This window comes from Pelophylax lessonae, assembly GCF_965119305.1.
Source record: "Pelophylax lessonae genome assembly, chromosome: 1".
Classification (NCBI taxonomy): Eukaryota; Metazoa; Chordata; class Amphibia; order Anura; family Ranidae; genus Pelophylax; species Pelophylax lessonae.
This window is the reverse complement of record NC_138768.1, coordinates 289,032,607-289,059,756: the sequence shown is the minus strand read 5'-3', so window position 1 is coordinate 289,059,756 and position 27,150 is coordinate 289,032,607. Positions and strand designations below refer to the sequence as shown.

At 41.6% G+C, this 27,150-nt stretch overlaps 1 protein-coding gene across 1 annotated transcript in view; it reads left to right on the top strand.

The window, feature by feature from the left end:
- The window catches only part of LOC309566161 (dehydrogenase/reductase SDR family member 4-like), a gene marked incomplete at its 3' end in the record, with an annotated part of 87,810 nt that overhangs the window by 13,143 nt on the left and 47,517 nt on the right, over positions 1 to 27,150 (top strand). The window contains exons 4-6 of the mRNA XM_082271222.1: positions 3,919 to 3,989; positions 4,368 to 4,419; positions 21,477 to 21,611. Of these exons, the coding sequence (XP_082127348.1) occupies positions 3,919 to 3,989; positions 4,368 to 4,419; positions 21,477 to 21,611 (258 nt within the window). The remainder of the gene's footprint in view (positions 1 to 3,918; positions 3,990 to 4,367; positions 4,420 to 21,476; positions 21,612 to 27,150) is intronic.

Here is a 27,150-nt window from a genome sequence, read left to right as displayed (position 1 = left end):
CCTCCGAGAGGTCGAACCCATCATGCTGTGGGCAGAGAGGAACCTACGAGATCTCAGGGCCGTTTACATTCCGGGCCAGCTGAACACAGTGGCAGACGCTTTATCCAGGAGGTTCGCAGACAACAACGAGTGGTCCCTACATCCACAAGTTTTTCTCCAAATCACCAACCTCTGGTACCCTCCTCAAGTGGACATGTTTGCCACTCCGGACAACTCGAAACTGCCCAGATTCTACTCTCGTCTCCCCTGCTCTCAGTCGGAAGCAGTCGATGCCCTGACATGCCCGTGGAATTTCTCGACAGCCTATGCCTTTCCTCCCCGCCCACTGATTCTGAAGTTTCTCCGGAGACTTCTCACAGAATCAGTACAAGTCCTGGCGATACTCCCTTTTTGGCCGAAGAGACCATGGTTCCCTCTAGCCATCCATCTCAGTGTGGAACCCCCCATCAGGATTCCACTTTTTCCCAACCTACTGTCCCAGCAGGGACTATTTCATCCGAACCCGCAGAGATTAGATCTGCGGGTTTGGAAACTGAAAGGCAAAGGTTTCAGGCCTTAGGGTGTACCCCTGAAGTCATCACGACACTTTTGAAAGCCAGGAAGCCCTCTACCAACGCGGTCTATTCAAAAGTGTGGAACAAATTCCTAGCGTTTGCCGCGGGGCAGGACTTCAACCCCGTCCTCCCCTCTACCTCTCAAGTCTTAGCCTTCTTACAGACAGGACTGGATTTAGGATTGGGACTAAGCTCCCTCAAAGTACAGGTAGCGGCAATCTCGGCTGCAACCAACAAGAGATGGGCCGAAGATCCTCTAGTGGTTACCTTTTTAAGAGGAGTGTTGAAAATTCGCCCTCCCGTTAGACGCTCGTTTCCACAGTGGGATCTCTCCCTGGTCCTGGAAGTTCTTTGCAACCCCCCATTTTCTCCAGTGGAACAGGCTTCTCTTTGGAATTTGTCATTACAAACTGCCTTCCTCTTGGCCATCACCTCCGGCAGACGAGTCTCCGAGCTACATGCCCTGGGAATAAGTGAGGATCACATCACCTTTTTTCCGGACAGGGTTGAACTTCGCCCTAGACAGGGGTTCATCCCCAAGGTCTCCTCCTCTTCCCATCTTCTAGAACCTTGGGCCCTTCCGGTTTTCCAAAACGCGGATGCAACTCAGCACGACCTAGACATCTCTAGAGTTCTTCGAGCCTATCTGGAAATCACAAGTTCATTCAGACAATCTGACAGTTTGTTTGTCATCCCCTTTGGGAAAAACAGGGGCAAAGAGTCCACCAAAAGGACTCTATCATCATGGATCATCAAACTCATCCAGAAAACCTATAAAGTCAAGGGGCTATCTCCACCTTCACAAGTAAGAGCTCATTCTACTAGGGCAGTCTCGGCTTCCTGGGCGGCAAGGGCCAACGTTTCCTTAGAGACGGTTTGCAGGGCCGCCTCATGGTCATCACGTCATACATTCTTCAAACATTATCGTATCGACCCAGGGTCGCTTACAACTGTAGAGTTCGGCAGAAGGACTATTCAGTCAGCCATGTCTTTGCCCAATTAAAGATTTGCATATTTAGCATTACCCACCCATTTGTCTTGCTAGTTATTTATCACTAGTATGCTGCCATGGAGGCACCAGGAAAACGGAAAATTGTTTCATACTTACCGTAATTTTCCTTTCCTGGTGCCTATCCATGGCAGCATATGCTCCCACCCTTGGTATTCTATATGACAGAGAATGATGGGACAGGGGGCTGGGCCTTTCTTTTATGCTACTCACTAGTCCTGAGGGAGGAGTAGAGGCGGGGCTCTATCACTAGTATGCTGCCATGGATAGGCACCAGGAAAGGAAAATTACGGTAAGTATGAAACAATTTTCCGTTTTACGGTAAGTACAAAAATCCCATTTTCTCTATCGTTCATCGATGGACACAGTGCTCCATAAATCATTACTTGTGGGACATCCGAAAGCAGTGCCAAAAGGAAAATAAGGGGTGGGGAAAATAACCCAAGGCTAAACCAGGACACAGGAGCCTTAACTGGGTCACAGGAGCCCCGTCTAAAAAATAAAAGTTTAAAGAAAAACAGAAAATAGATAAAAGGTGCGCTGCTTTGGATATTGTGTGATGACTAAAAAAACAAAGTGAGTTGCAGCTCCCACCAGATACAAGTATGCATTAAAACTGCTAAGCAAAAATAAGAAAAGTGGTGTGCTACTCATAGTGTGAACACATACTGATCACAAATAGGTAAAAAAAAAAACATAAATTATAATGACAAATGTCATAAGGCAAACAAAAATGTGTAAATGTATAATACTGTAAATGTGCATGACCACAATAAAGAACCAAACATGCAGTGAACCAAGTCCATTAATCTGTATATATAAACAATGCTTCTCAATGGTATATTTATGTGATGACGGCAACTAAAAAGCCAAATTAATGCAGTGCTCCTTGATAAAAACAAACAGTTCAATGTGCTGAGTTTATATCACCAAAAAAACAAAAACACCTCTGTGTGCAATAGCCGCTCACCTGAAGCACAAAGGGAATGCGCAGTGTGTAATCAATTCAAGGATCCATCTAGAGCTCCTTTAACTTCCTCTAGACTCCTTTGCAATAAGACAGTATGTGCAGTTCCACGATCACACACGTGAAAGAAAGTGCCTCACAGTGTAGTATCATTAAAAATGTATTAAACATTAAAACCATTTAAAGAAAACACTCACATTGGGTACAGAGTGCTTGAGCAATGTGACTCCTGTCAGCAAATATGTGTCTCTCTTGGTGGACCGGCTCCCCGGCTTCACAACTTCCTAGTACGTCATCGTACTCGATCAGCTGAGTGTTACATCACTGGCTCCTCCTACTCGTTGCATCACTAGACACGTGACTTTGTCAGGGATCCCTCTCCATCTTTAGTAAAAAAACACTGAGTTCACATAACAGCTAAAGAACTGACCATACTGTGCTCTCATGCCTAGTGCAGTCAGATTTTTAAAGGGAAGTGGAGGGACTGGCAGGAAGACCAGGGGTTTCACACAAAGGAAGCAATACAAAGAGAACCGAATGCACTTTCATACAAGTACATGGTACAAAAGACACATATCAGGAATATGAAATGCTGGGTTTACATACTTTTTAGGCTTGGTTCTAGACCATACCTAGTCCCCTTTATTTGCTACAGCAAACAAATTCTAAAATGAGGAATTTAATTATAGTTAAGCAATGCTCATACACAACTTTTAAATGTCATCTGTTCTAAAAAAAGAACATGGTAAGCATCTTAATTGTATCATTTAAACACTCCTCAAAAGACCAACATGCAAAAAATCAAGATGTATTTGTTTTTATTTGTTCCAAAATATGAGTGGAAAAAGGTTTAAACCCCTTCTGAGTTGTACTGCCATCTCAGACCCATTAGAGATAATTTTGTCTAAATTACTGTTACAGTGACAATGGTTTCAACAGACAGGAAGTAAGGGAAAATCTGAAACTCTAACTTAGAAATAAAAATGTTTTCCATAGTTGAGTATTAGAAGAAAGGAAACCCTATCAGCTTTGTATTGTTGTCTGTGTCCCGGTTGCAGATTTCCCCCTTCATTTCTGTTAAAAATGATTGTCAATATCGACAGTAAGTAAGGAGAAATCTCTCTAATGGGTCCATGATAACAGTGAGGCTGAACAAGGGGTTATAATCTTTCCTTTTCTATCTAAAATTGAAATAAACATTTTTATTTTTTTTGGTTTTTAAAATAAAATTACAGGGGCAGGTGGTGGTGGTGGTAGTGGAGGATAAATCCTGGATTTCTACTTTAATATTTGGGCTATGGAAATAGTTGGTGTTAGTAAAGATTGCTGAATTTAAACATAATTCTTAAAACAAAATGTACTGATAATTTCTCTGTATCGTTTGCTAGGTTTTCCATATCAATGTAATATCAACTTTCCTTTTGATAAAGCTTGCTGCACCTCACATCCAGAAACAAGGGTAACAATTTTTCTCTTTTTTTTATTAATTTCACATGAAAACCAGTGTTTCAAATATTTTGTTTTATTATAAGAATATATACATAGTAACTAATAAATACAACTGATTATCATATGATCATTATAATTCTGCAATATTAAGCTCTCCCTTTATAAGGTTAAATACATTTTTCCAAAAAATCTGTTTAAAAAATGAGTTTGTTATATTTCATTTAGTGCATAATTGCTTGGTCTGTCATTTTTAATTCTTTTGTGATATGAGTAATTTTATTTAACCATTTGCAAATATTTTTAACCAGTAACAAAGATTTATACATTTCTTAATGATCATACATTTGTATGCGGCGTTGCACATAATACTCAGTTTTATTTCCATTAGGAGTGGATCAATAATAATCTGCTCTTCGTTCATTGGATACATACCTCATCCAGTAAGTTCATTACCTAATATGCTAAAAAAAAAATGTCACAAATTTTACTTAGAAGCTAATGATTTATAACTTTGTATACCCAAACATATGCAAGGGAGTGCACATACAAAGAAAATGTAAACAAAGCTAGCATTTATTTCTTATATATGACTGAATGATCAACTTTAAAGCAGAACTTTACCCATAACAACTTGATAAAAAATAATGTTCTGTAGCAAGGAACATACATTCCACATAACTAATTATGCTACCAAAATTTGCGTGTGCTGTAAATTGCCTCTGACATTGCTCTTGTTTCTTCTTGCCAGAGGCTACCGTTTTGCTGAAGCCCAGAGCCCCTAAAGAGTAGTAAATCTTTAGGCTGTCAACAGATTGGCCTCTAGTTGTTCTGATTTTCAGCACAAACCCAAAAAATGTCAAAAATGCAGAGCATGTGCAGAGCAGGATTAGGCTGTGTTCACATACTGTATATGTGGATCTAGTTTCTGTGCAGAGTCGAAATGGTGGCTAAACCAGCCTAGTTGCTTTTCTAAAAGATCAAGCCGCACAGTAATGCCTCCTTTTTTTTAAGTTGTTATCCATGTGTCTACACACCCACATATCCATAAGCAGACCAGGACTCCCATTTTCTATTATATACCGTCATAGTAGCCATAAAAGTATGGTGTACCCACTTGGGGTGCGCCAGTGTAGTGCAATAGCCCAGTGAACTGTACTGAATAAGGTGTGAGACAATATTTTGTTCAGAGGGGGCATCTCTTGTAGCTCAGCAAAAAAAAAGCACATTTGGTGGGTCAGAGTCAATTTCATCCCTGTAATTAGAGCGATCTTAGAAGACACCCTCTGCCAAACTAGTTTAATAACCCTACAGCTCCAGAAAATATGCAGATGTGTGCCTCTGTCTGGGCAGGCTCTAAAAACAAGTTTCTGGGGCAGAGGGGTAAAACCTGTATAGTTTGGACAGGGTGTAATACCATCTAGTATGGAGCTTAACAACTGTTTCCTTAAGAGCTATAGACTTTGAGCGTCTGTGCATATTGAAAAAGCATGTATAACCAATCCTCAGGGGAAATTTATTGTCCTGTTTCCCCCTCTTATCTGAGCATCGCTGAAGATTTGGCAGGGAGATTTATTTCATTAAGGTATTTATACATAATAGGAATTGTACCCTTATCCCTGGAGGAGAATCCGCATATATGTTCAAAGGTGGTATTCGTGCCTCCAGGGAGTAGCGAGTGGAGAAAAAATGTCTGACCTGCAAATACTTAGAGAATTCCATTTGAGGTAGAGAATACCTCACCTGAAGGGTGGAAAAAGAGCAAAATGGGGGCTCTCGTGTCAAAGACTTTAAGGTGACAATGTCATTCTCAACCCACTTGGAGAAGTCCTAGGGAGAATGAAGAGCTGGAGGGGACCTAAGGTCCCCTAAAAAGGAAGCTAGTCTAAGTTTGGGAGGTATCAGGGAGAATTTTAAAACAATATTTTTTTAAGTGGAGTTAAAAAAATTGCTTCAGAGCTGCATTTGTTTTCCTTTGAAGTGGTTGTAAAGGCAGAAGTTTTTTTTTTTACCTTTATGCATTCTATACATAAAGGTAAAACACCTTCAGTGTACAGCTCCCCCCTTAGCCCCCCCTATACTCACCTGAGCCTGATCCAGCGATGTACACGAGAGTAGAAGCTCTCCCATGTCTCTCCCTCCTCAATTGGCTGAGACACAGCAGCCAGAGCCATTGGCTCCTGCTGCAGTCAATCACAGCCAGTGAGGAAAGAGCGGTGGGTGGGGTTGAACAGCATCTTTGTGTCTCATGGACACACAGAGGCAGCTCGGGAGTGAGCATGCACAAGTTCCCCCAGAGCAAGCAGCTTGCTATTGGGGCACTCAGCGGGAGGGGGGCAGGAGCAGAGCCAGGGGACCCGAAAAGAGGACAATCGGGGCTGCTCTGTGCAAAACCATTGCATAGAGCAGGTAAGTACAACATGTTTGCTATTTAAAAAACTATTAACCTTTACAAATGCTATAAATAACTTTTTTAGAGGTATGGTGATGTTGAGATTGCAGGGTAAACTAATTTAGAAAGTACACAATTAAACCATAAATGAATAGTGCTACAGATCAATGAAATGCTTTACATGAGGCAGAATTTTCTATTACCACCAAGAAGATATAACATGCTTTTACCATACCTCCCAACTTTTGAACTTGAGAAAGAGGGACATTTCAGGGGGATAGTAACCCAAAAAGTGGGTGTGGTCAAACATGAAAGGGGCTTAAGGGCCATAGTTAAACAAAACCTGGGCTTTCTTGTACCTATAAATATGCTTTGATTGCTGTGCCACAAGCTGGAGTCTCAGGGATTCATATAAACCTAAACACAATCATTTAAAAAAATACTTCCGATACATCTGGTTTTGTATATACTGAAAATAGATGGAGGGCTTAAAATAGAGGGTTATGAAGGACATAAGGAGCCTGGGGATTGAGACAAAAAATAAAGTACTGCAGCACGTGTAGCACATAGTAGCAAATCATGGTCATGGTTGTGTTGCACCTAACAGTGGGATTGGCTTTGGTTGTGTTGCGCCTAACAGTGGGAGTGGCTTAAAGAAGGATGATTAAACAGAAGCTGGGCCTAATTTCTGTATACAGTCACTATAAATATTGTGAATATCACCAGGCAATTTAGGGGTTAAAATACTCACTGACTCACCAGTATATGATATGGTGCTTTTGCCTAAATGATAAGCTCAAAAAAAAGGAACAACTGTATAGTACACATTGTAAAATAGTAGGGAATATCAATCAAGCAGTGTAATATGCAATAAAGTTTATTTAATTTAGTTAAAAAGTTATGTGGAATCCCACCAACATTTGGAAAATCAAACAAAATATAATAATATCAAAACACACATTCAACGTGAAGAAAAACAATCTTGATTGTTACCCTGTAGAATAAAGGGAAATAAAGTATACTTACTAAAGAGACAAAGAGCCTAATGCATGTGCCTATGTATACGGACCTATAATCCTGTATTAGCTAGTGAGCACAGTGGGATATAAGCAATATAAAGTGGTAAGACACTATAGGAATTACAGTACAGCCTGAATAAATATGATAAGTCGTTGTATAGAGCTGGCTCTTGAAAGTGTATAACCGTAGACATACCTACTTCACCATCATACGTACAAGACACATGTATTGACTAAAAACACTGAGGTCCCAGAGGAAAAATTGCTGATCGGAGTGGAAGTGGAATCTCTTTGCACATCCATCCTGAACAATTGGGGCATGCTGGCAGTGGCTCATTTCTTGGAACTTCACTACCCATGAAAGGGACCGCAAAATTCCTTTATTCTGTTAGAATTGCTGTGTATAGCGCAGCATTGTCAGAAATATGCAACATAACACTTAGGGCTAATTCACATTAGTGGCTGTAGTGGTGGTAAAACCTTGGCTCAACCACAGGGTTTTACCGCCTCACCGAGTGCTCCCCTCTTAGCTGCAGAGGCAGCAGCCTGGGGTGTACATATGCTGCAGCTGCAATGCTTTGCTTTGTGACTCCAGCAGGAATTATATACTCTGATGGATTGGCGGGCACTACTGCCCACTGACTGCGACCCATTCAGGTGAATGAGGGCACTCTGCAAAGCACAACATTTTCAAATCGTATCACATGAAACAGCATAGTTCTGCAGTAACATGTGGTTTGGTGGCTGCAAACATGCTGCCCTTAACAATTAATGGCACCCATTTGCATCTCACAAGGACAGCATTGTAGCATGCAGTGCGGGAAATGCACATGGAATGCGCCCTTCCAGCACTGTGTTCCAGTGTGAACCAATCTTTGGGGAGAGAAAGAGTGATGGAAGGATCACTGTTATATGGATGGAAACATTACTATGGTATATGGAAGAAAGGCAGAAAAGATTACCACAGAACATGGAAGAAAGGAAGGATCACTATGGCACATGGAAGGCAGAAGGGATCAATATGGCACATGGAAGGCAGAAAGGATCACCAAGGCACAAGGAAGGCAGGAAGGATCACCAAGGCACATGGAAGGCAGGAAGGATCATCAAGGCACATGGAAGGCAGGAAGGATCACCAAGGCACATGAAAGGCAGCAAGAAATACTATGGAACATGGAAGGCAGCAATGATCACTATGATACATGGAAATCAGAAAGGATCACAATGGCACATGGAGGGCAGGACAGGTCAATTTGGCACATAGAAGGCAGAAAGGATCACCAAGGCACATGAAAGAAAGGAAGGATCAGTAAGGCACATTAAAGGCAGGAAGGATCACTATGGTACATGGAACACAGGAAAGATCACTTTGGTACATGGAAGGCAGGAAAGATTACTAAGACACATGGAAGGCAGCAAGGGTTACTATGGCACATGGAAGGCAGCAAGGATCACTATGACACATGGAAGGCAGCAAGGATCCCTATGGCACAAGGAAGGCAGCAATGATCACTATGGCACATGGAAGGCAGCAAGGATCACTATGATACATGGAAATCAGGAAGGATCCCTATGGCACATGGAGGCCAGGATGGATCAATTTGGCAAATGAAAGGCAGAAAGGATCACTAAGGCACATGAAAGGAAGGAAGGAAGGGTCACTAAGGCACATGAAAGGAAGGCAGGAAATATTACTAAGGCACATGGAAGGCAGGAAGGATTATTATGGTACATGGAAGGCAGGAAAGATCACTAAGCCACATGGAAAGCAGGAAGAATCACCAAGGCACAAAGAAGGTAGGGAGGATCACTAAGGCACATAGAAGGCAGGAAGAAAGGATCACTATGGCATATGGAAGGAAGGAAGGATCACTATGGAACATGGAAGGCAGAAAGGATCACTAATGCACATGGAAGAAAGGAAGAATCACTATGGCACATGGAAGGAAGGATCACTATGGCACATGGAAGGAAGGATCACTATGACACATGGAAGGCAGAAAGGATCACTAATGCACATGGAAGAAAGGAAGAATCACTACGGCACATGGAAGAAAATAAGGATCAGTATGGAAAATGGAAGGCAGGAAGGACCACTAAGGCACATGGGAGGCAGGATTGATCACTTTGACACATGAAAGGCAGTGAAGATCACTATGAGACATGGAAGGCAGAAAGATTCACTATGGCACACGGAAGGCAGGAAAGATCACTTTGGCACATAGAAGGCAGAAAAGATCACTATGGCACATGAATAACAGGAAGAATCACTATGGTACATGGAAGGCAGGAAGGATCACTATGGCACATGGCAGGCAGGAAGGATCGCTAGGGCACCTGGAAGGCAGGAAGGATCACTATGAGACATGGAAGGCAGGAAGATTCACTATGGCAAACAGAAGCCAGGAAAGATCACTTTGGCACATAGAAGGCAGGAAAGATCACTATGGCACATGGATATCAGGAAGGATCACTATGGCACATGGAAGGAAGGAAAGATCACTATGGCACATTGAAGGCAGGAAGGATCACTATGACACATAGAAGGCAGGAAGAATCACTATGACACATGGAAGGCAGGAAGGATCACTATGGTACATGGAAGGCAGGAAGGATCACTATGGCACACGGAAGACAGGAAGGATCACTATGGTACACGGAAGGCAGTAGAGATCACTATGGCATATGGATGTCAAGAAAGATCACTATGACACATGGAAGGCAGGAAGGAACAACAAAGCACATGGAAGGCAGGAAGGTTCACTAAGGCACATGGAAAGCAGGAATGAAGAATATGGCACATGGAAGGCAGGAAGAATCACTATGGCACATTGGAATGTGGAATATGTGATTACTGTCCCTTTATGGTAGAGATAGATAGGGTGGTCTTGCCCACTCGAAGGACCCTCAGGTGCAATCAACAAGTGACACTATGGGGGTGATATATGTCATTCTATGCACCTGTTGGTTTGTCTATCTTGGGAAGACCACCTGCACTGTCCGCAACTGCTTAGAGGATCACATTTCCGAAAGTTCAATGTATCATTTTAAAGCCCCCATTGCTCGTCATGTTTGCTTGCAATGCAACAGGGACCCCGGATGCTTGAGCTATTGGGTAGAAGAGGTAGGTCCCAGCAGCAACAGAGGGGGTGGATATGGGAGCTGGAAGTGACCAAATCACCTGGCCTCAATGACAGTTTGAGTTTTTCTCCAATTTAATCATCATTCCCCACCCCCCTTTTTTTCTGGTATTTGAGAGCATAGATTTGATAGTTGCTTTATCTTTATTATGATATCTCCCCACTGATATATGTGGATGTGGCACTTATAGACATGAAAGGGTTAAAACACTTGATGTTTAGTTTGGACAAAAGAGATTTAGCCCTCGTTCACACTGAGCAGAACTCGCACAATTTCAAACCCGCATGTCAGTGCAAGGTCGGGGGTGATTTGACAGACATCTGTGCGGGTGCAGAAACTACTTTTGGGATTCGGTGCTACACCGATATGGATGGTGCCATTGCTGGCAATGGGCTCTGATTTGGCAGGCGATTTGACATGTCAAATTGCATGTCAAATCTGATCAATGTGAATAGGGGCTTAGACCTGTCTGAGCAATATACAGTGGGTACGGAAAGTATTCAGACCCCCTTAAATTTTTCACTCTTTGTTATATTGCAGCCATTTGCTAAAATCATTTAAGTTCATTCTTCTTCCTCATGAATGTACACATAGCACCCCATACTGACAGAAAAACACAGAATTCTTGACATTGTTGCAGATTTATTAAAAAAGAAAAACTGAAATATCACATGGTCCTAAGTATTCAGACCCTTTGCTGTGACACTCATATATTTAACTCAGGTGCTTTCCATTTCTTCTGATCATCGTTGAGATGGTTCTACACCTTCATTTGAGTCCAGCTGTGTTTGATTATACTGATTGGACTTGATTAGGAAAGCCACACACCTGTCTATATAAGACCTTCCAGATCACAATGCATGTCAGAGCAAATGAGAATCATGAGGTCAAAGGAACTGCCTAAAAGAGCTCAGAGACAGAATTGTGGCAAGGCACAGATCTGGCCAAGGTTACAAAAAGATTTCTGCTGCACTTAAGGTTCCTAAGAGCACAGTGGCCTCCATAATCCTCAAATGGAAGACGTTTGGGACGACCAGAACCCTTCCTAGAGCTGGCCGTCCGGCCACACTGAGCTATCGGGGGAGAAGAGCCTTGGTGAGAGAGGTAAAGAAGAACCCAAAGATCACTGTGGCTGAGCTCCAGAGATGCAGTCAGGAGATGGGAGAAAGTTGTAGAAAGTCAACCATCACTGCAGCCCTCCACCAGTCGGGCTTTATGGCAGAGTGGCCCGATGGAAGCCTCTCCTCAGTGTAAGACACATGAAAGCCCGCATGGAGTTTGCTAAAAAACACCTGAAGGACTCCAAGATGGTGAGAAATAAGATTCTCTGGTCTGATGAGACCAAAATAGAACTTTTTGGCCTTAATTCTAAGCGGTATGTGTGGAGAAAACCAGGCACTGCTCATCACCTGTCCAATACAGTCCCAACAGTGAAGCATGGTGGTGGCAGCATCATGCTGTGGGGGTGTTTTTCAGCTGCAGGGACAGGACGACTGGTTGCAATCGAGGGAAAGATGAATGCGGCCAAGTACAGGGATATCCTGGACAAAAACCTTCTCCAGAGTGCTCTGGACCTCAGACTGGGCCGAAGGTTTACCTTCCAACAAGACAGTGACCCTAAGCACACAGCTAAAATAACGAAGGAGTGGCTTCACAACAACTCCGTAACTGTTCTTGAATGGCCCAGCCAGAGCCCTGACTTAAACCCAATTGAGCATCTCTGGAGAGACCTAAAAATGTCTGTCCACCAATGTTTACCATCCAACCTGACAGAACTGGAGAGGATCTGCAAGGAGGAATGGCAGAGGATCCCCAAATCCAGGTGTGAAAGACTTGTTGCATCTTTCCCAAAAAGACTCCTGGCTGTATTAGATCAAAAGGGGGCTTCTACTAAATACTGAGCAAAGGGTCTGAATACTTAGGACCATGTGATATTTCAGTTTTTCTTTTTTAATAAATCTGCAACAATGTCAACAATTCTGTGTTTTTCTGTCAGTATGGGGTGCTATGTGTACATTCATGAGGAAGAAGAATGAACTTAAATGATTTTAGCAAATGGCTGCAATATAACAAAGAGTGAAAAATTTAAGGGGGTCTGAATACTTTCCGTACCCACTGTATATATATATATTTCCTCATCTGAATAATAAAAGATGGCAGGAGATACAGCTAGTGTATCTCTCTTCTTCTATCGTTTTTATTTCCCTCTATCCCCTTTTTTCCTTGTCTCTTCCTCATATGTACTTACCTATGCCCTATCGACGTCATTATACATCGTGCTTGCGCAGTAGCGCTTTTGGCGGTCATTTTGATGATAAATGGGGATATATATGGAGGAAATGTGCCATTACAGTGTCAGTGGCCTCTGAAGAAGCTTGGATTACTAGTGAAACCAGTCAGGCTCCAGCCTTGCTGCCCACCTCCACCCTCTGAGGATGTACCCAGCATGGATCCACCTGTACCCACACAATAAGTACTGCTTGTCTTTCAAGGACTGTTTTCGGGTTGAAGGTCAGTCAAGTTCCTCCACCCCAATGTCTTTATACACTTTGTGCAGAGAGTGCAGGATAATGGCAAGTCAGTTTACTGACAGGAACAAGCAGGTGATGTCGAGGGGGGATTCCTCAATAGTGCCTGTAAGGCAGTCACATAAAAAGACATATGATCAGTCATGTAATCAATACCAGCTTACTTAAAAAAAAAGACAGTTTATTCCATAAAATACACAAAATGTGATAAAAAATAAAAATAAAAATTCCAATAACTTGTCAATCTTGGGTAGGGTCAGTCAATTGATCACAGGAAGGGTCAGTCAATAGATCACAGGAAGAAATGGTCGATGGATCGCAGGAAGGATCGGTCAATCAATTGCAGGAAGCATTGGTCGATCAAAAGAAGGATCAATCAATCACAGGAAGGATCGATCCATGGATAGCTGGTAGGATTAGTCCACGGATCACGGAAGGATCATCGATTGATCACAGGAAGCATCAGTCAATTGAATCAAGGATCAATCGATTGAAGGAAGGATTAGTCTATTAATCAATGGAAGGATTGGTCAAAGGAAGGATTGTTTGGTTGATCACAGGAAGGAACAGTCAGTTAATCCTGCCCCAGTGCTTACGTGTAAATGGGAATGCATACATAAGTCCGTCACGTATATATATAAATGGTGAGATCACACTACACTTGTGAGATATTGCTGTGAACACCACAGTGAGAACAATAATATTAGCTTCAGACCTCCTCTGTAACTCTAAACTGATAACCTGTAAAGGCTTTTAAATTGTTGCTAATAGAGATTTTTAGGTACGCAATTTTAAAGTGTGACATGTTAGGTATCTATTTACTAAGCATAACACCATCTTCTATTTTAACAACAAATTGAGTATTATATGGTGTTTGTGTGCAAACAAAAATCATGAAAGTGTATTTTTTCCAAAAGAATTGCGTTTGAAAAACCACTGCATAAATACTGTGTGTCAAAAAAAAAACTTGCAACACCCACCATTTTGTTCTCTAGGGTCACTGCTAAAAATATATACATAATGTTTTGGAATTCTAAGTAATTTTTTTAGCAAAAACAAATACAGATTTTTACATGTAGGAGAGAAATGTCAGCATTGGCCTAGGTGGGACCTGGTAAACAAAGAGGAGGGGAGGAGTAGCATTAGGGGTATAGCACTGCTCTATCTAGGCATAAGGAGAGAGGAAGGGCGGGGAGGAGATCAGCTTTCACACAGACTTCGAAAGAGACAGGGAGAGAGGGAGGGGGAGATGCAGAGACGCTGAGGAGAGAGTTGGATGACAGGGGCACGTAATCTGATCATGCTATCATAGATCAGCAACCATGATAAATGTGGTCAGTTTAAACAGGGGAAGACAGGAACAGGCAGGGTCAATCACGTATTGTACAGCATAGAAAGGGATAATTGACATAGCAAATGCACTATGCTATATCTCGTGCCTTAAAGGGACTGGAGCATGTTTGATTTTTTTTTTTTTAGGGTTACAATCACTTTAGGTTGTCAAGCTTGACATGTTGGTTTTCTAGTCACTTGGCGCAACCTCCTTTTTTATATTTTCCAATATAAATGGGTACCCTAAAATAGCTTTAGTGTATTTTCTATTTAATTAAATTGTGCACTTCAAAAACCATTTCGCTGATATCATGTGACATCATGCGACATAAAAATTGGAACTACCGCCTTTCTATTCTCTACTCTCAGAAATCATATAATGTTTTAGGTACTATTTAGGCCTAAACTTATTTTTTAACGTGTGAAAAAAATGCAAAAACTGCAGTGAAAGGGTTAAATGCAAATCCAACCATACCAGTGTGAACAGGTGTGATTAACGTGTTATCCTTGTGGAAACTGTTTTTTATTTTCTTTGATCATGATTCGGTACTCTTTGCAAAGTGAAGCTTCACCACATTTACTAAGTTTCTAGGAAGAATTTCTATACTCTTTACAGAATATAAATAAATATTTTAAACAATAAACTATGCTAATCAGATAGGAATGAAAATAAATAAATAAATAAATAAATAAAAGTTTATTTTGAGTTTAAGGCCCCGTTCACATACAAGCGACGCTACTTCGCACCGCGACCTCGGAGCGGCCGCCACGGACTTCATAACATTGAAGTCTATGGCGGTCGCCTCCTGGTCGCCCCAAAGAAGCTCCGGACCCTTTTTCTAAGTCGGAGCGACTTGTGTCGCTCCTATTAGAACGGGTCCGCAGCTTCCCTATGGGAGGCGACCTGTGAGGCGACCAGGTCGCCTCACAGGTCGCCTTAGTGTGAACGGGGACTTACTTTTTTCTTTTTGAGGGGAATACCTATTTGTTTACATTAAAGTTTTTGTTTTTCAAATAAACCACAAAGATACATAAGAGTCAAAGCATTAAGGCAAGGAAAGGTGCACTTTGCAAAGGAATTTTCCGTAGTGCTATACAAACGGTGAATTTTCACTTAGTAAAGAATACTCAATATGTAAAAAAAAAAAAAAAAAGCACATGATTGGATGATGGCAGTCAGAGCTCCAAGTGACATTAAAGAATGTCCTTATTTTCCAAATATAATCTATACACATCTACTACCTAATGGCTTTGTAATCTATTTTTCATTAAATCGTTTTTTGTATTTTTCTGCCCCCTTGTAATATACTCCATGAGCTCCTGCACCTCGCCTTCTACCCCCTTACTTCCTGTTTGGAACTAGCAGTGTGCATTAGTTGCGGTCATGTGCACTGCTCTATGTATACTACACATATGATAGTACATAGTCCCTTATCCATTTCAGGAGTGAGAAAGAAAGGGTGGCAACATTCCTACAATACAGTGGGATCAGGGAGAAGGAATGTAGCCATCCCAATCACGGCAGCCCAAAAAAGGAATTTGGTGATTTGGAAGAGGTTGAGAGTCATATAAGATACTTTTTTAATTAAAAAACAAATACTAGTCATTGCACTTGCATCAATAGCAACCTGAGTCCAATGACTAAAGTAAATTCCAGCCTTTAAACAGGTAAAACAGGTAATTGCGGAGTTTTGCAGCTCTCTAAGTGAGCTTCTTTTTTAATTAAGAATGCATTCTTGAATAGTTTTTATTTAAAATAGAGTTTAGTATCACCTCCACTTTTTTTTGCAAGTTTCCTTCCAAGTGAACAGTTTATTTTCCTCTATTAAATCAAATCCACATGGGATTTTATCAAACTTGTGGACCCTTACCCATTTGGTGTTACTATACTCTCAGAATCCCTGCCATGAATTGCATAATTCCTGTTAAGACTTTTAGAACTCCTGCGAGGATTCCTAGAACCCATGCAAGGGCTTCCAATAGGACCTGCATAATCCTTGCAAGGACTTTGGTTAATATTCACAGAGTTCCCGTCAGAACTTTCAGATTTCCCTGAACACTTGGCATATCCTATAACTATAAAGGGTATTTAGGAAGCAGCTTTTGAAGTGGCTGGTGCTGTGCCTTCTCCCCAGCTTTTTGTCACAAAGAGCTATAATACTTACCTGTGGGATTGCCAAACTGTTGTTGACCCACATTATCCTGACTTCTCCCTTGACTGCTACCCAACTTGACCTCTGCTTTGTCCCCGACCATCCTTTTCCTTGCTACCTGCCTTGATCTTTTGCCTGGACAAAGACTGCTTTATTGCTTGCCGCCTGCTTTGATCATTTTCCTGGACATTAGCTGCACTGTTGCCTGCCCCCTACATTGACACCAGCTTGAACATGGACTACTCTCTAGCCTGTCATCTGCTTAGACCTCTGGTGAAAAATTACTTGGTGCCTCCTCGATGTAGACACCCTGCTCCTGTGACCTCCTGGTGGGAAAACAAAGGTCTTTGACCTTGTGTCAGCTAACAGCATAGTAAACTGGGTCCACTATCAGGAGTTCTGTTGAAGATCAAGCTGACACTTCCACTCCATGCCTTGGGAGAACCCATGTTACCTAACAGGGGAGTCACCTGTAACATGTTGGCACAATTCCTAAACAATAATCCTCTAATAAAAATCATAAATTAAAAGGATTATCCCTAAATTCAAATTTATTACAGCTGTTACACTGTGCTTTGCCTTTAGTAACCATGTTCTGGTGCTCTTAGAAACGTATGCACTGGATTATGGATCTGCACAGTATGGACACTCTCAAACTGAGGTTAAAGATATGGCAGATCACTGTCATCAAACAGATTAGGTCCATGTCTGATGAGTAGGGATGGCCTTTGGGTTGGGTCAATGGAGGTGCATAATTTCACATACAGGTTTTTGGAATATCCAAGCATAATAATTAGAGAAATTATATAACTTTAAAGTTGCCCTTTAACCATTAATAAATAAAAAAAAACTGCTCTCTGCTGAACCGTTTTTTTTTTTAATTTCCATTGGTATGTGTTCCCCAGGGCAGTGCTGCACTTCTTGTGTGTTTTTTCTAAGGAACTTTGGTTGGTTTACTCATAACTACTGACAAGCAAGAGGAAATTAAAAACTTAGTCCCCATTCACACTAGCGTGACTTGTCAGGCGACTTGGTCGCCTGACAAGTTGCGGTGGGTCGCCTGCCATTGATTAGCACAGGACCCGTTCTAATAGGAGCGACACAAGTCGCTATGACTTAGAAAAAGGGTCCTGTACTACTTTGGGGTGACCTGGAGGCGACCTGCATTGACTTCAATGATATGAAGTCCGTGCATGTCGCGCCGAGGTTGCGGTGCACACTGTGCACCGCGACTTCACAGGTCACCCCAGCAAGTAGCGTCGCCCCTGTCTGAACGGGGTCTTAGGGTTCATTCAGACTGAATGGTAAATAGTGTAATATTTGCAATTAAAACAAAAAAAAAAAACAATTATTGTGGAAAGCCTAATTAACCCTAAAAAGCCCATAATTAGCCACTTACTTTCCTTTCTCTACTTAGCTAGTTCTAATCTTTTTTAGGAAAGTTAAATGTATACTTTGTATATACAGTAACATCAGCAGTTTTTAAATTATAACTAATGATATATATATTTTTTTACTATTTTACTTTATTTTAATTTGAATATACAAAGAAAAATAGTTTTGAACAACAATACCATCAGGGATAGTATTGCTTGTTGAATTATTTGGGCAACATTAATAATGGTAAAGCTATTTCTGAATCAATAAGCACATGGTTGAAATGTAAAAGTTGCATTTATCAAATAGAGGCACACAGATACTAGTTCTTAAGGGATTAAAAATAAGTGTAAGCAAGGCAATATTTGTCAAAAGACATTAGTTATATTATTTATGATTATCCCAGAGATAGATTGGGCAACGGAGAAATGATTTCTCAGGCTAACAGAAACTGACCAAGCTGTCAGACAGGCTGTTTCTGCTGCATAAAGAATACTTTTTGTCAACGCTCTTTCACAATGCTAATTCTAATGCTAATTATGCACAGTAGCAAAGGAAACCTGACAGAGAAACTATATACATAGAATGTCAGATAAGCAACAGATCAGGAAGGCTTGATGAAATCCATAAGCAGTGCCGTCATCAGAAACAGATGTGTTTCTAAATGTCAAAAAAAGTTCAGGATGTGCAGGTACTGCTGGTGTCTACTGACTAATCATTAAAGTGTAAGGGCTCTTTCACACGGGCGTTCCTTTTTTTTTGCCCGATCAGGTCCTTTTTTTTTTTTTGTAACGGACACGGATGACACTTGTGTCATCCGGTCCGTATGTCCGTTTTTCATCCCATCCGTTTGCGGATGAAAAACTGACATAATGCATGTCTATGTAAATACGGATGTCTGCGGATGACACCACTGACATCCGTTTTTGCTTCAGTTCCGTTTTTTGAAAGGAAGAAAAAATAGGGTTCTCCTCCGTTCAAAAAAACTGAACTGAACTGAACTGACAAAAAACGGATGTCAGAGGATGATCATCCGATGATCATCCGATGACATCTGTATTTACATAGAGATACATTATGTCCGTTTTTCATCCGCAAACGGATGGGATGAAAAACGGACATACGGAACGCCCGTGTGAAAGAGCCCTAACTTTAGTCAGAAAATTAAGTCCTAGATTACTTCAAGCTGGCCCCTTTTGCAGGTATAGCGATGTAAAACATTTAAAATAAATACCTATACTGTTTAAAACCCAATAATATACTGTCTCAGTTGCTCTCTATGTTTAGGCGCTGATGAATTGTAGAGGTCAATCTGCTGACAAACTAAAGATTAAGTCTAGGTTCACAACTATGCAGGTTGCGCTTGATGCGTTTTCAGGCATGTTTTGTGGTGCATTATGCGTTTTTGAACCCTCATTTTTTTATGCGTTTTTGCATGCTGTTTTTGTGCATTTTGTGTTTTATGTGTTTTATTTTGGTCTGTAAACACACTGAAAACACACTGTATATAGCTGGTTTCTAAGGAGTGGGTCTTGAAGCTGGCCCCCTTGCCCTTAACAACCAATGAGTCATCAGCTGTTAGCGTCTAATGATGTAAAAGGGGGCAGATCTTGGGGTGATGTCACTGGATGGCCACACCCCATGGCTATATAAGATTATGCAGACAGCGGGAGCCAACACAATGTAGGCAGCCAGCGTCGGAGGAAGACCATGTTTTTTTTAGCGTGTCAGCAGCAGGGGACAAATATGACATTACCAGATAGCTAAGAGGAAGAAGAAACCACTGGAGAGAGAAGAGAGAGAAGAAACACCGGAGGGAGAAGACAGTGGAGGGAGAAGAAACCACCAGAGAGAGAAGAAGAAACACCAGAGGGAGAAGACCAGGGGAAGAAGACACAATTTTTAATAAAGGAATTGTCAAAAACCATCTCTTGTTTTTTTGTAACACTATACTACCTTTTTTTTTTGTTGGTGAATGGGTAGGGGTACAATGTACACCCTACTCATTCACATAGGGAGAGCTAGAATCCGGGGGCTCCCTTTCTTAAATGGGACTTCCAGATTCCGATAAGCCCCCTGCCCGCAGACCCCCACCCTGGGTTGTTGGGAAGAGGCACTTGTCCCCATCCACATGGGGACAATGTGCTTTGGGGTTAGAGGGGCAGCCCCAAAGTACCCCCCATGTTGAGGGCATGTGGCCTGGTATGGTTCAGAAGAAGGGGGGCATTCATTAATCCCCTCCTTTTCCTGCATGCTCGGATAAGGACCTGGTATTGATTTTGCGGGGCACCTCACACTTTTTTTTTTTTTTTTCCGTGTGGTGTTTCCTCCAAACCCATACCAGACTCTAAGGACCTGTTTTTTCCCACAATTTTTTTTTTGCCGGCAATTCTTTTTTTTACATTCAGCTGTCAGCAGGGAACCCCACTGACAGTTAATGACTCATCGGCTGTTAGGGTGGATGCATCTGGCTTCCCAGCCTGCTCATTAGCAACCAGCAAAATGTTTTTAAAGGAAAAAAACACAAAAATGCATCAAATTGCATCACAAACACAACACTTGCGTTTCTGGTGCGATTCCATTTTCCAAGTCTATTACACACAAAACGTGGGGGAAAAGTCCCCGACCCTTTCCAAAAATGCACCGGCTGCAAAACGCATAGAAACCATGTTAAATGGACTGTAGTGTGTTTCTGAAAACGGCACAACACACAAAAAAATGTATAGGTGTGAACATAAGGTTACTGCTGTTAAGGGGCTCTGGGCTTTAGTAAAATGGCAGCCTCTAGCAAGAAGAAACAAGAATATGCTTAAGGCAATTTACAGCACACGCCAAATTTGGTAGCATAATTATTAATGTGGAATGTATGTTCCTTACTAAAGAACATTATTTTTATCAAGTTGTCATGGGTAAAGTTCCACTTTAAGAACAAAAATACATTTTTATAAACTGTAAAAGTAACATGATGTGATGAATTCAGCATTATACTATATTTGGGAACAATAGGGGAGCAAAACATAGACAGTGGCACTAGTCCATGCTCTGAAAAGAGTTTTGCGGTTGATTGCTTTCATAGTGCGGCTAAGCAGCCACTGTCAGGCATGCAGCCTCCCGAATGCCTGTTTTTGTTTTTCTCAAAATGGTATTTTATAATGGGGCCAATGTGCTGTAAATGCGAGCCAAGCATTTGACTTGCAGTTGCGTCACGGCCCATTAACTTGAATGGCTGAGTTTGAAAGGTGGTGCTGTCTGTCAACTCCGCAAGCCACATTACATTTCCTGCACTTGTAGCAAGGAGCATTGCCTCATGCCATGTCAACAGGTTCCTCAGGTTTTACTTTAGATGGGTGGTCAGAGTGTGGTATAATCCTGGCTCCACTGCCTGTTTTTACCACCCCCTGGCCACCCGTATGAAAGAGGGTTAAAAGTTTTACGGTCTGAAGACCAAATACTGAAATTAGTTACAATATGTAGACTCCCCTTCTCTGTTTCTCTCTCTGTATATAAATATGTACAGAAATATATATTGATAAATAATATGTAACATTTATTTTCTAGTATATTGGTCCATATTCAATTACTAAGACAACGTTACTTGGATTAACCAATGTGTTGGCACAAGCATTGCGTTTCATGAACATCAGAGTAAATAGCCTGGCACTGGGTTTAATCAATACCAGTTTCAGCAAAGTGGTAAGTCCAAAATATTTCAAGGTAATAGTGGTACAATTCATACATTGGATAAACCAATTCAGGTTTACAGGGAAAGAGAAAGTAATGTTTGTTTAAAGAATGTTACTCACAAAAGATTAAGCCACTCCCAGCGCACAGGTTCTCATTTCTCTGGGGTCTTTTCCTTTCACACACAATTCAGCTAAACTCTGAAGTTGCACACCTCTTCCTAAGGGTAAAATAACTTTTTGTACAGCACAAGCCCATGTGGCTACTACGGGGCCAGAAGCAAAGGGGGGCCTGTGGGAAACAGAAGAGTGAGATGTTTGTCCTGTCCTGTCCTGCCCTGGCAGACCTTATTCGGTAATTCTGCATTTGTGCATCTTCCTTTCAGGCAGCAGCACATACAGCATACGAACTAAGTCCAGACAGTAACAGAGGTTGCTACAGTAGGGAAAGGCTGCTGATGTGGACCTTTGAGGAGGGGAAGATCTCTCTCAAAATGGCCAGACAAGCAACAGCAGAGTTGGTTGCTGAAACAAAGAAGTTGTATAGTATCTATCACACTCCTTTTGGCTTGGGTCACACCCAAGCAGGTAATGTGGCCCATGTTTGCGCAGGGCCACCAGCCCATTCATTTTAATGGGATGCTGTACCTGTGAGAAATGTGGGGAAAAAGTCCCAGACCTTTTTATAAATAATGTGGCCACACAGAACCGCCTAGTGCTGTGGCAACATGTGGTTTTGCATACAAGAAATCACACCGCATTTTCTGATTTGTGGCGGTGCCATTAAAAATTAATGATGCCTATTCCTACCAGTATAGGTCCGTAGTACTCCATATACTACTAGCAGCCAAGTTAGTTATTGCAAGACATTGGAAAAACAACTCCCCCCTTAATCCTTCTGAAGTTCTTGCGCAGGTCAACCTTAATCACCAGTACGAAAAGCTATTGGCAGCCAGAACCCAACTCTCAATTACATCCTTCAATAAGCATTGGGAAGCTTTGATGACTTGGTATTCCTGTTGAGGTTAGAAGCATCCTAGGATCTTTTTATACCTCGGCAAGTTCCCACACTCCAATGCCTTATGGATGTATATCTGGTTACTATTGGTGATGTATACTGTATCGGTATCTATACCTCAATTCTTACTTCATTGCCCTGTTATATCTATGTGCCTTATGGATGTCTGCTCTGACTTTACCTTATTACTGTTGACACCGTTTTGTACTCTTTGCTCAGTAACGCGACTGTTCAATCGCTATTATGTTGTTGTTGTATTCTAAACTCAATAAAAATTTATCTTGGAAAAAAAAAATGAATGATATCCCTGCTCATCTGCTAAACAGCAGTACACTTTGCCTAGAATTTGGGAACATGTGTAATTATGTACTCGTTCCCAACCTCCACACATGGGAACCTAGCCTACAAACCTGCCTACATTTGGTGTAGGGTGCTGTAGTGAATCGGTGGATGGTGCCACCATAAAATTATTCTAAAATAGGGACCTTTTCCAGCACACCTTGGTAGAGTTTATTCACATAATGTAACAGGTATTACATGCCAACATTTTGGATCAATTTTTCAAGGCAGAGTAATGAGTTGCTGGAACAAGATGTAAGAGAACTCAGGTAAGTGTGTCTTTATGTGTTTGTGTGTGTTTTATGTGTCAGTCTTTGTTTCATTTGTTTGTTTTTTGTAAGTGTGTGTTTGTGTTTTGTGTATGAGTGAGTTTTTAGAGTGGGTTTCATGCGTGAGTCTGTGCTTCACCTGTGTTTTTCATTTGTCCATGAGTTTATAGTGTACAGTATGTGTATTGTGTTTATATTAGATAATGTGTGTTAGGGCCAGGTCACACTAGGCATATTCTCTACTGGCACTTTGATCAAAGTAACACTCACCTAGCTCTATACATCACTTCCGCGCTGTCAGGATTATTGTGCCACTGTTCCATCCATAATGAAAACACAGCAGGAAATCACATGTAGATAATTCTGCCGCTTAGGAAATGACATGTGGATCCAGGTGAGTATTGCTCTGAATAGTAATGGATGATTTTTCCTGGCAGCCTACTTACACCTACTGAACCCCTATGTACTGTAAATGGGCATTCTCATTCTGAGCGTGTGTGTACTTTTATTTTATGTGTGGGCCTGTGTTCATTTGTGTGTTTGTGCATTTCTGTTAGATACTGTATGTGTGTCTGTGTTTTATTTGTGGCAACAACTCCCCAGAGGTAGGATCACTTTTATCAGAAGAAATACTCACCTACCTCCATACATCACTCCCTCACTATCAACATTAGTGTGAAACTACTCCATCACTGATAAAAAACACTGCAGGAAGTTACTTTTGATTATCCTGCCAGGGAGGAAGTGACGTGTGGATCCTGGTGAGTAATGCTCTGCATAGTAGTCCTGTCACTTAACATTTTGCCCTGCTACCTTAAGTTCTCCTTCTGATCACCCACACGTGGGGTCATTCTTCTATTGACCACACACATAAAGGGATACTCTTTTTCCTACTGCCCACACTTAAGAGAGTATTCCCCTTCTACTGACTACCAACATAAGGAGACATTCTTCCATATTTTAAGGGAAAATCCTTTTTCCCACGACCTAACATATAAGGGAGAATTCTTCCTTCTACTGACTACCAACCTACAGGAACATTCTCCTTCCACTGGTCAACATTGTAACAGAGCATTCTTTCTTCTGCTAACCACAAATGTAAAGGATGTGATCTGCTGTATCCTCCTGTGCAGAAAATCACAGACTGGGGGTACAAGGCCAATGACAATGACCCTGTACCATGTGATCACTATGACTAATCACAGCAATCGCACTTGTAAACAAAGGCATGTCTGCAGCCTTTGATGTGTTTTCCCTCACAATGATAAGCTGTCAGAGGAAAATGAATGCTTCCTATAGTCATCGGGACTGTAGGAAGCATTCAATGCAGTGTTGCCAACTGTCATAATCTTACAGACAGTTTTTAAATACCCCCCTGACTTTTTCCTGAAAAAGTCCATAAAGGACACAAACTGTCCATAAAAATAGGGAGGCTAGCTTCCCCCTGTAGTCTCTACAGTGGTTTACCACTAGTCTGAGTCTCCCCTGCTGCCACAGCCCATTGACAAAACTATTTGTGGCATTGGTTGCTAGGCCTGTTTAGCATCCTAGCAACCAATCAGGTGCATGCATTCAGAGGAAGAGGATGCAACTTCCTCCCTTAGAGCTGCTCCACATTTGGTGCTGCACTTCCTAGCTGCAATTCCACATGCTGAAAAATGAACTGGCCAGGAGCTTGAGGGACCTGCTGTCATGACCAGGACTCTGGTGAGGGGAATCCTCAGAGAGCTGCCACTGACCTAGTTCAGGAGATTGATGAACCTTGCAGGAGCAATGCCAGGAGAGGAGAGGAAGGCCCTGCTAAAGCGGGAGCAGCTGTGAGTGCTAAGTGGGGCTTGGAGGGGCACAGGCTGGGGGGAGAAGGACCCCAGCCCCTGTGTCAAGCAGAGAGCATGCTGGTTGCAAACTGGTTGATCGCCAGCTGGGGTTATCTATCATCCTTGCTTTATGAACACTCACTCAGGACTTGAAAATCTGTCTAAACCCCAAGCAAATTAATGCAACAAGTCACTGACAGCCTTATGCTAGCATCCTGTATGTAAGCCTGCTTCTATGGCGAGGATTAAACCCAGTCTACTGATCTGGGCCACCTTCTTAAAATGAACAGAGACTCCTTTACAACAGAGTTCCCCCTTTACTTCAGGGTCAGCAGAGTTCCCCCTTGTATAGCAAGTGGGAACCATTCAGATTCTAATGTAAAGGAGAACTCTGTGGAGTCTGATGTAAAGCAGAATTCTGTGAACTTTGATGTAAAGAGGAACTCTGGTGACCCTTACATCCACAGCATTCAACTTTGCATCAGAATCCGCAGTGTTCCCCTTTACATCAGAGTCTGCAGTGTTCCCCTTTACTTCAGAATCCACATTCAGCAGTGTTCCTATTTACATCAGTGTCTGCAGAGTTTCCCATTGACTCTGATGTAAAGAGGAACTCTGGGAATCCTGATGTAAAGGAGTACTGTGGGGAGTCTGATGTAAGGGAGAACTCTGGTGACCAGAGACCCCCTTACATCCAGAGTTCCCCTTTACATCAGAACCCACAGTGTTCCTCTTTACTTCAGAATCCACATTCAGCAGTGTTTCTCTTTACATCAGTGTCTGCAAGAGGGAACTCTGGGGACTCTGATTTAAAAGAGAACTCTGGGGACTCTCCAGGCTTAAGTGTTTGCCTATGTATCTTTTGCCTACAAAGGGTAATTTTGCTTTATTTTGCTTCAGTTTTTGGAAGTGGAGCTGTCCCCATGCTAGGGAAGTTTACTCTTTTCTCTTTTGCCTTTTGTATAATTAGCTGAAAGTGACTAATTTCCCCAAAATGTTCAGTTGTCATTGGAACAGGTGGTGAGGGGAAACCTTCATATGTGGACACCTGCTCCATTTAACAAGAAAGTAACTCGCAGCAGTGTTTTTAAAAAAAAAAAAAAAATGCGTTGCTGTTTCTTTCCCCTCACTTTTTTTGCGTGGCTATGCAACTCAAATTAAAGGGGGATCTCTCCAATTGGACACAGGTGACAAAACTGCTGGGTTAGATTAACCTAACCTTCATGTAAAAGGAGAAACATGTTTTATTGCTTTTTGTTATACTTTAAACACATTGAAAATTGCAATGAAAACTATCATTTTGGCTAACTCTTTGAAATGTCAGTAATAATTTGGCCCTGTCAGTAAATTTTATGTGTTCTGTCAGTAAATTTCACTTTGTTTTTGTTTTTTCAATTTGTTTTTATTGAACAATTTTTTCAAATTACATTCCACAGTGGTACATATTACAAAATGATTGTCAATATAAGTATTGCTGTGAAAGGCATACCAAAACTTATAAAAAGGAGTCAGAGGTATTTATTCCATGCGGAATGAGTTAGGAAACTACATAAATGTATATACAAATATCTGCGATTACAGCAGTTTTGATAAAAGGGAGAAACTTTGGTTTTGCAAATACATAATCGGACAAAATGTAAAGGCACATGACAAGTACTCACTACCAATACCTGATCATAGGGCTTAACTTCCACAGTACCAATATTTTTCAACTATGTGTGCTGAGAGAGGTTTAGGGCTCCCAATGTTTGTCGAAGTGCCATCTTTATGGGCCATAATTTGCTCGTATCTGTAGGCTTCATCTACCTGTTTAATTACTTCATTAATGTTTGGGGACAAATCAGACTTCCATTTCCTAGTACTTAATAATCTCGCTGCCAGAGGAATGTGCATTACTATTGTCATGAGTGCTGTCAGATATTGGTCAACGTGTACACTTAAGATGGTATGCTCAACAGTACCTTTTTTGATCATTCCCATAGTTTTGGATATTAGGTGGAAGACTCCTTTCCAAAAACTTTTAGGATGGTGGCATTCCCAGAGCATATGGAGCAAAGTGCCCACTTTGCCACAGCCACACCAGGACTCATTTGAACTAGTATAATACCA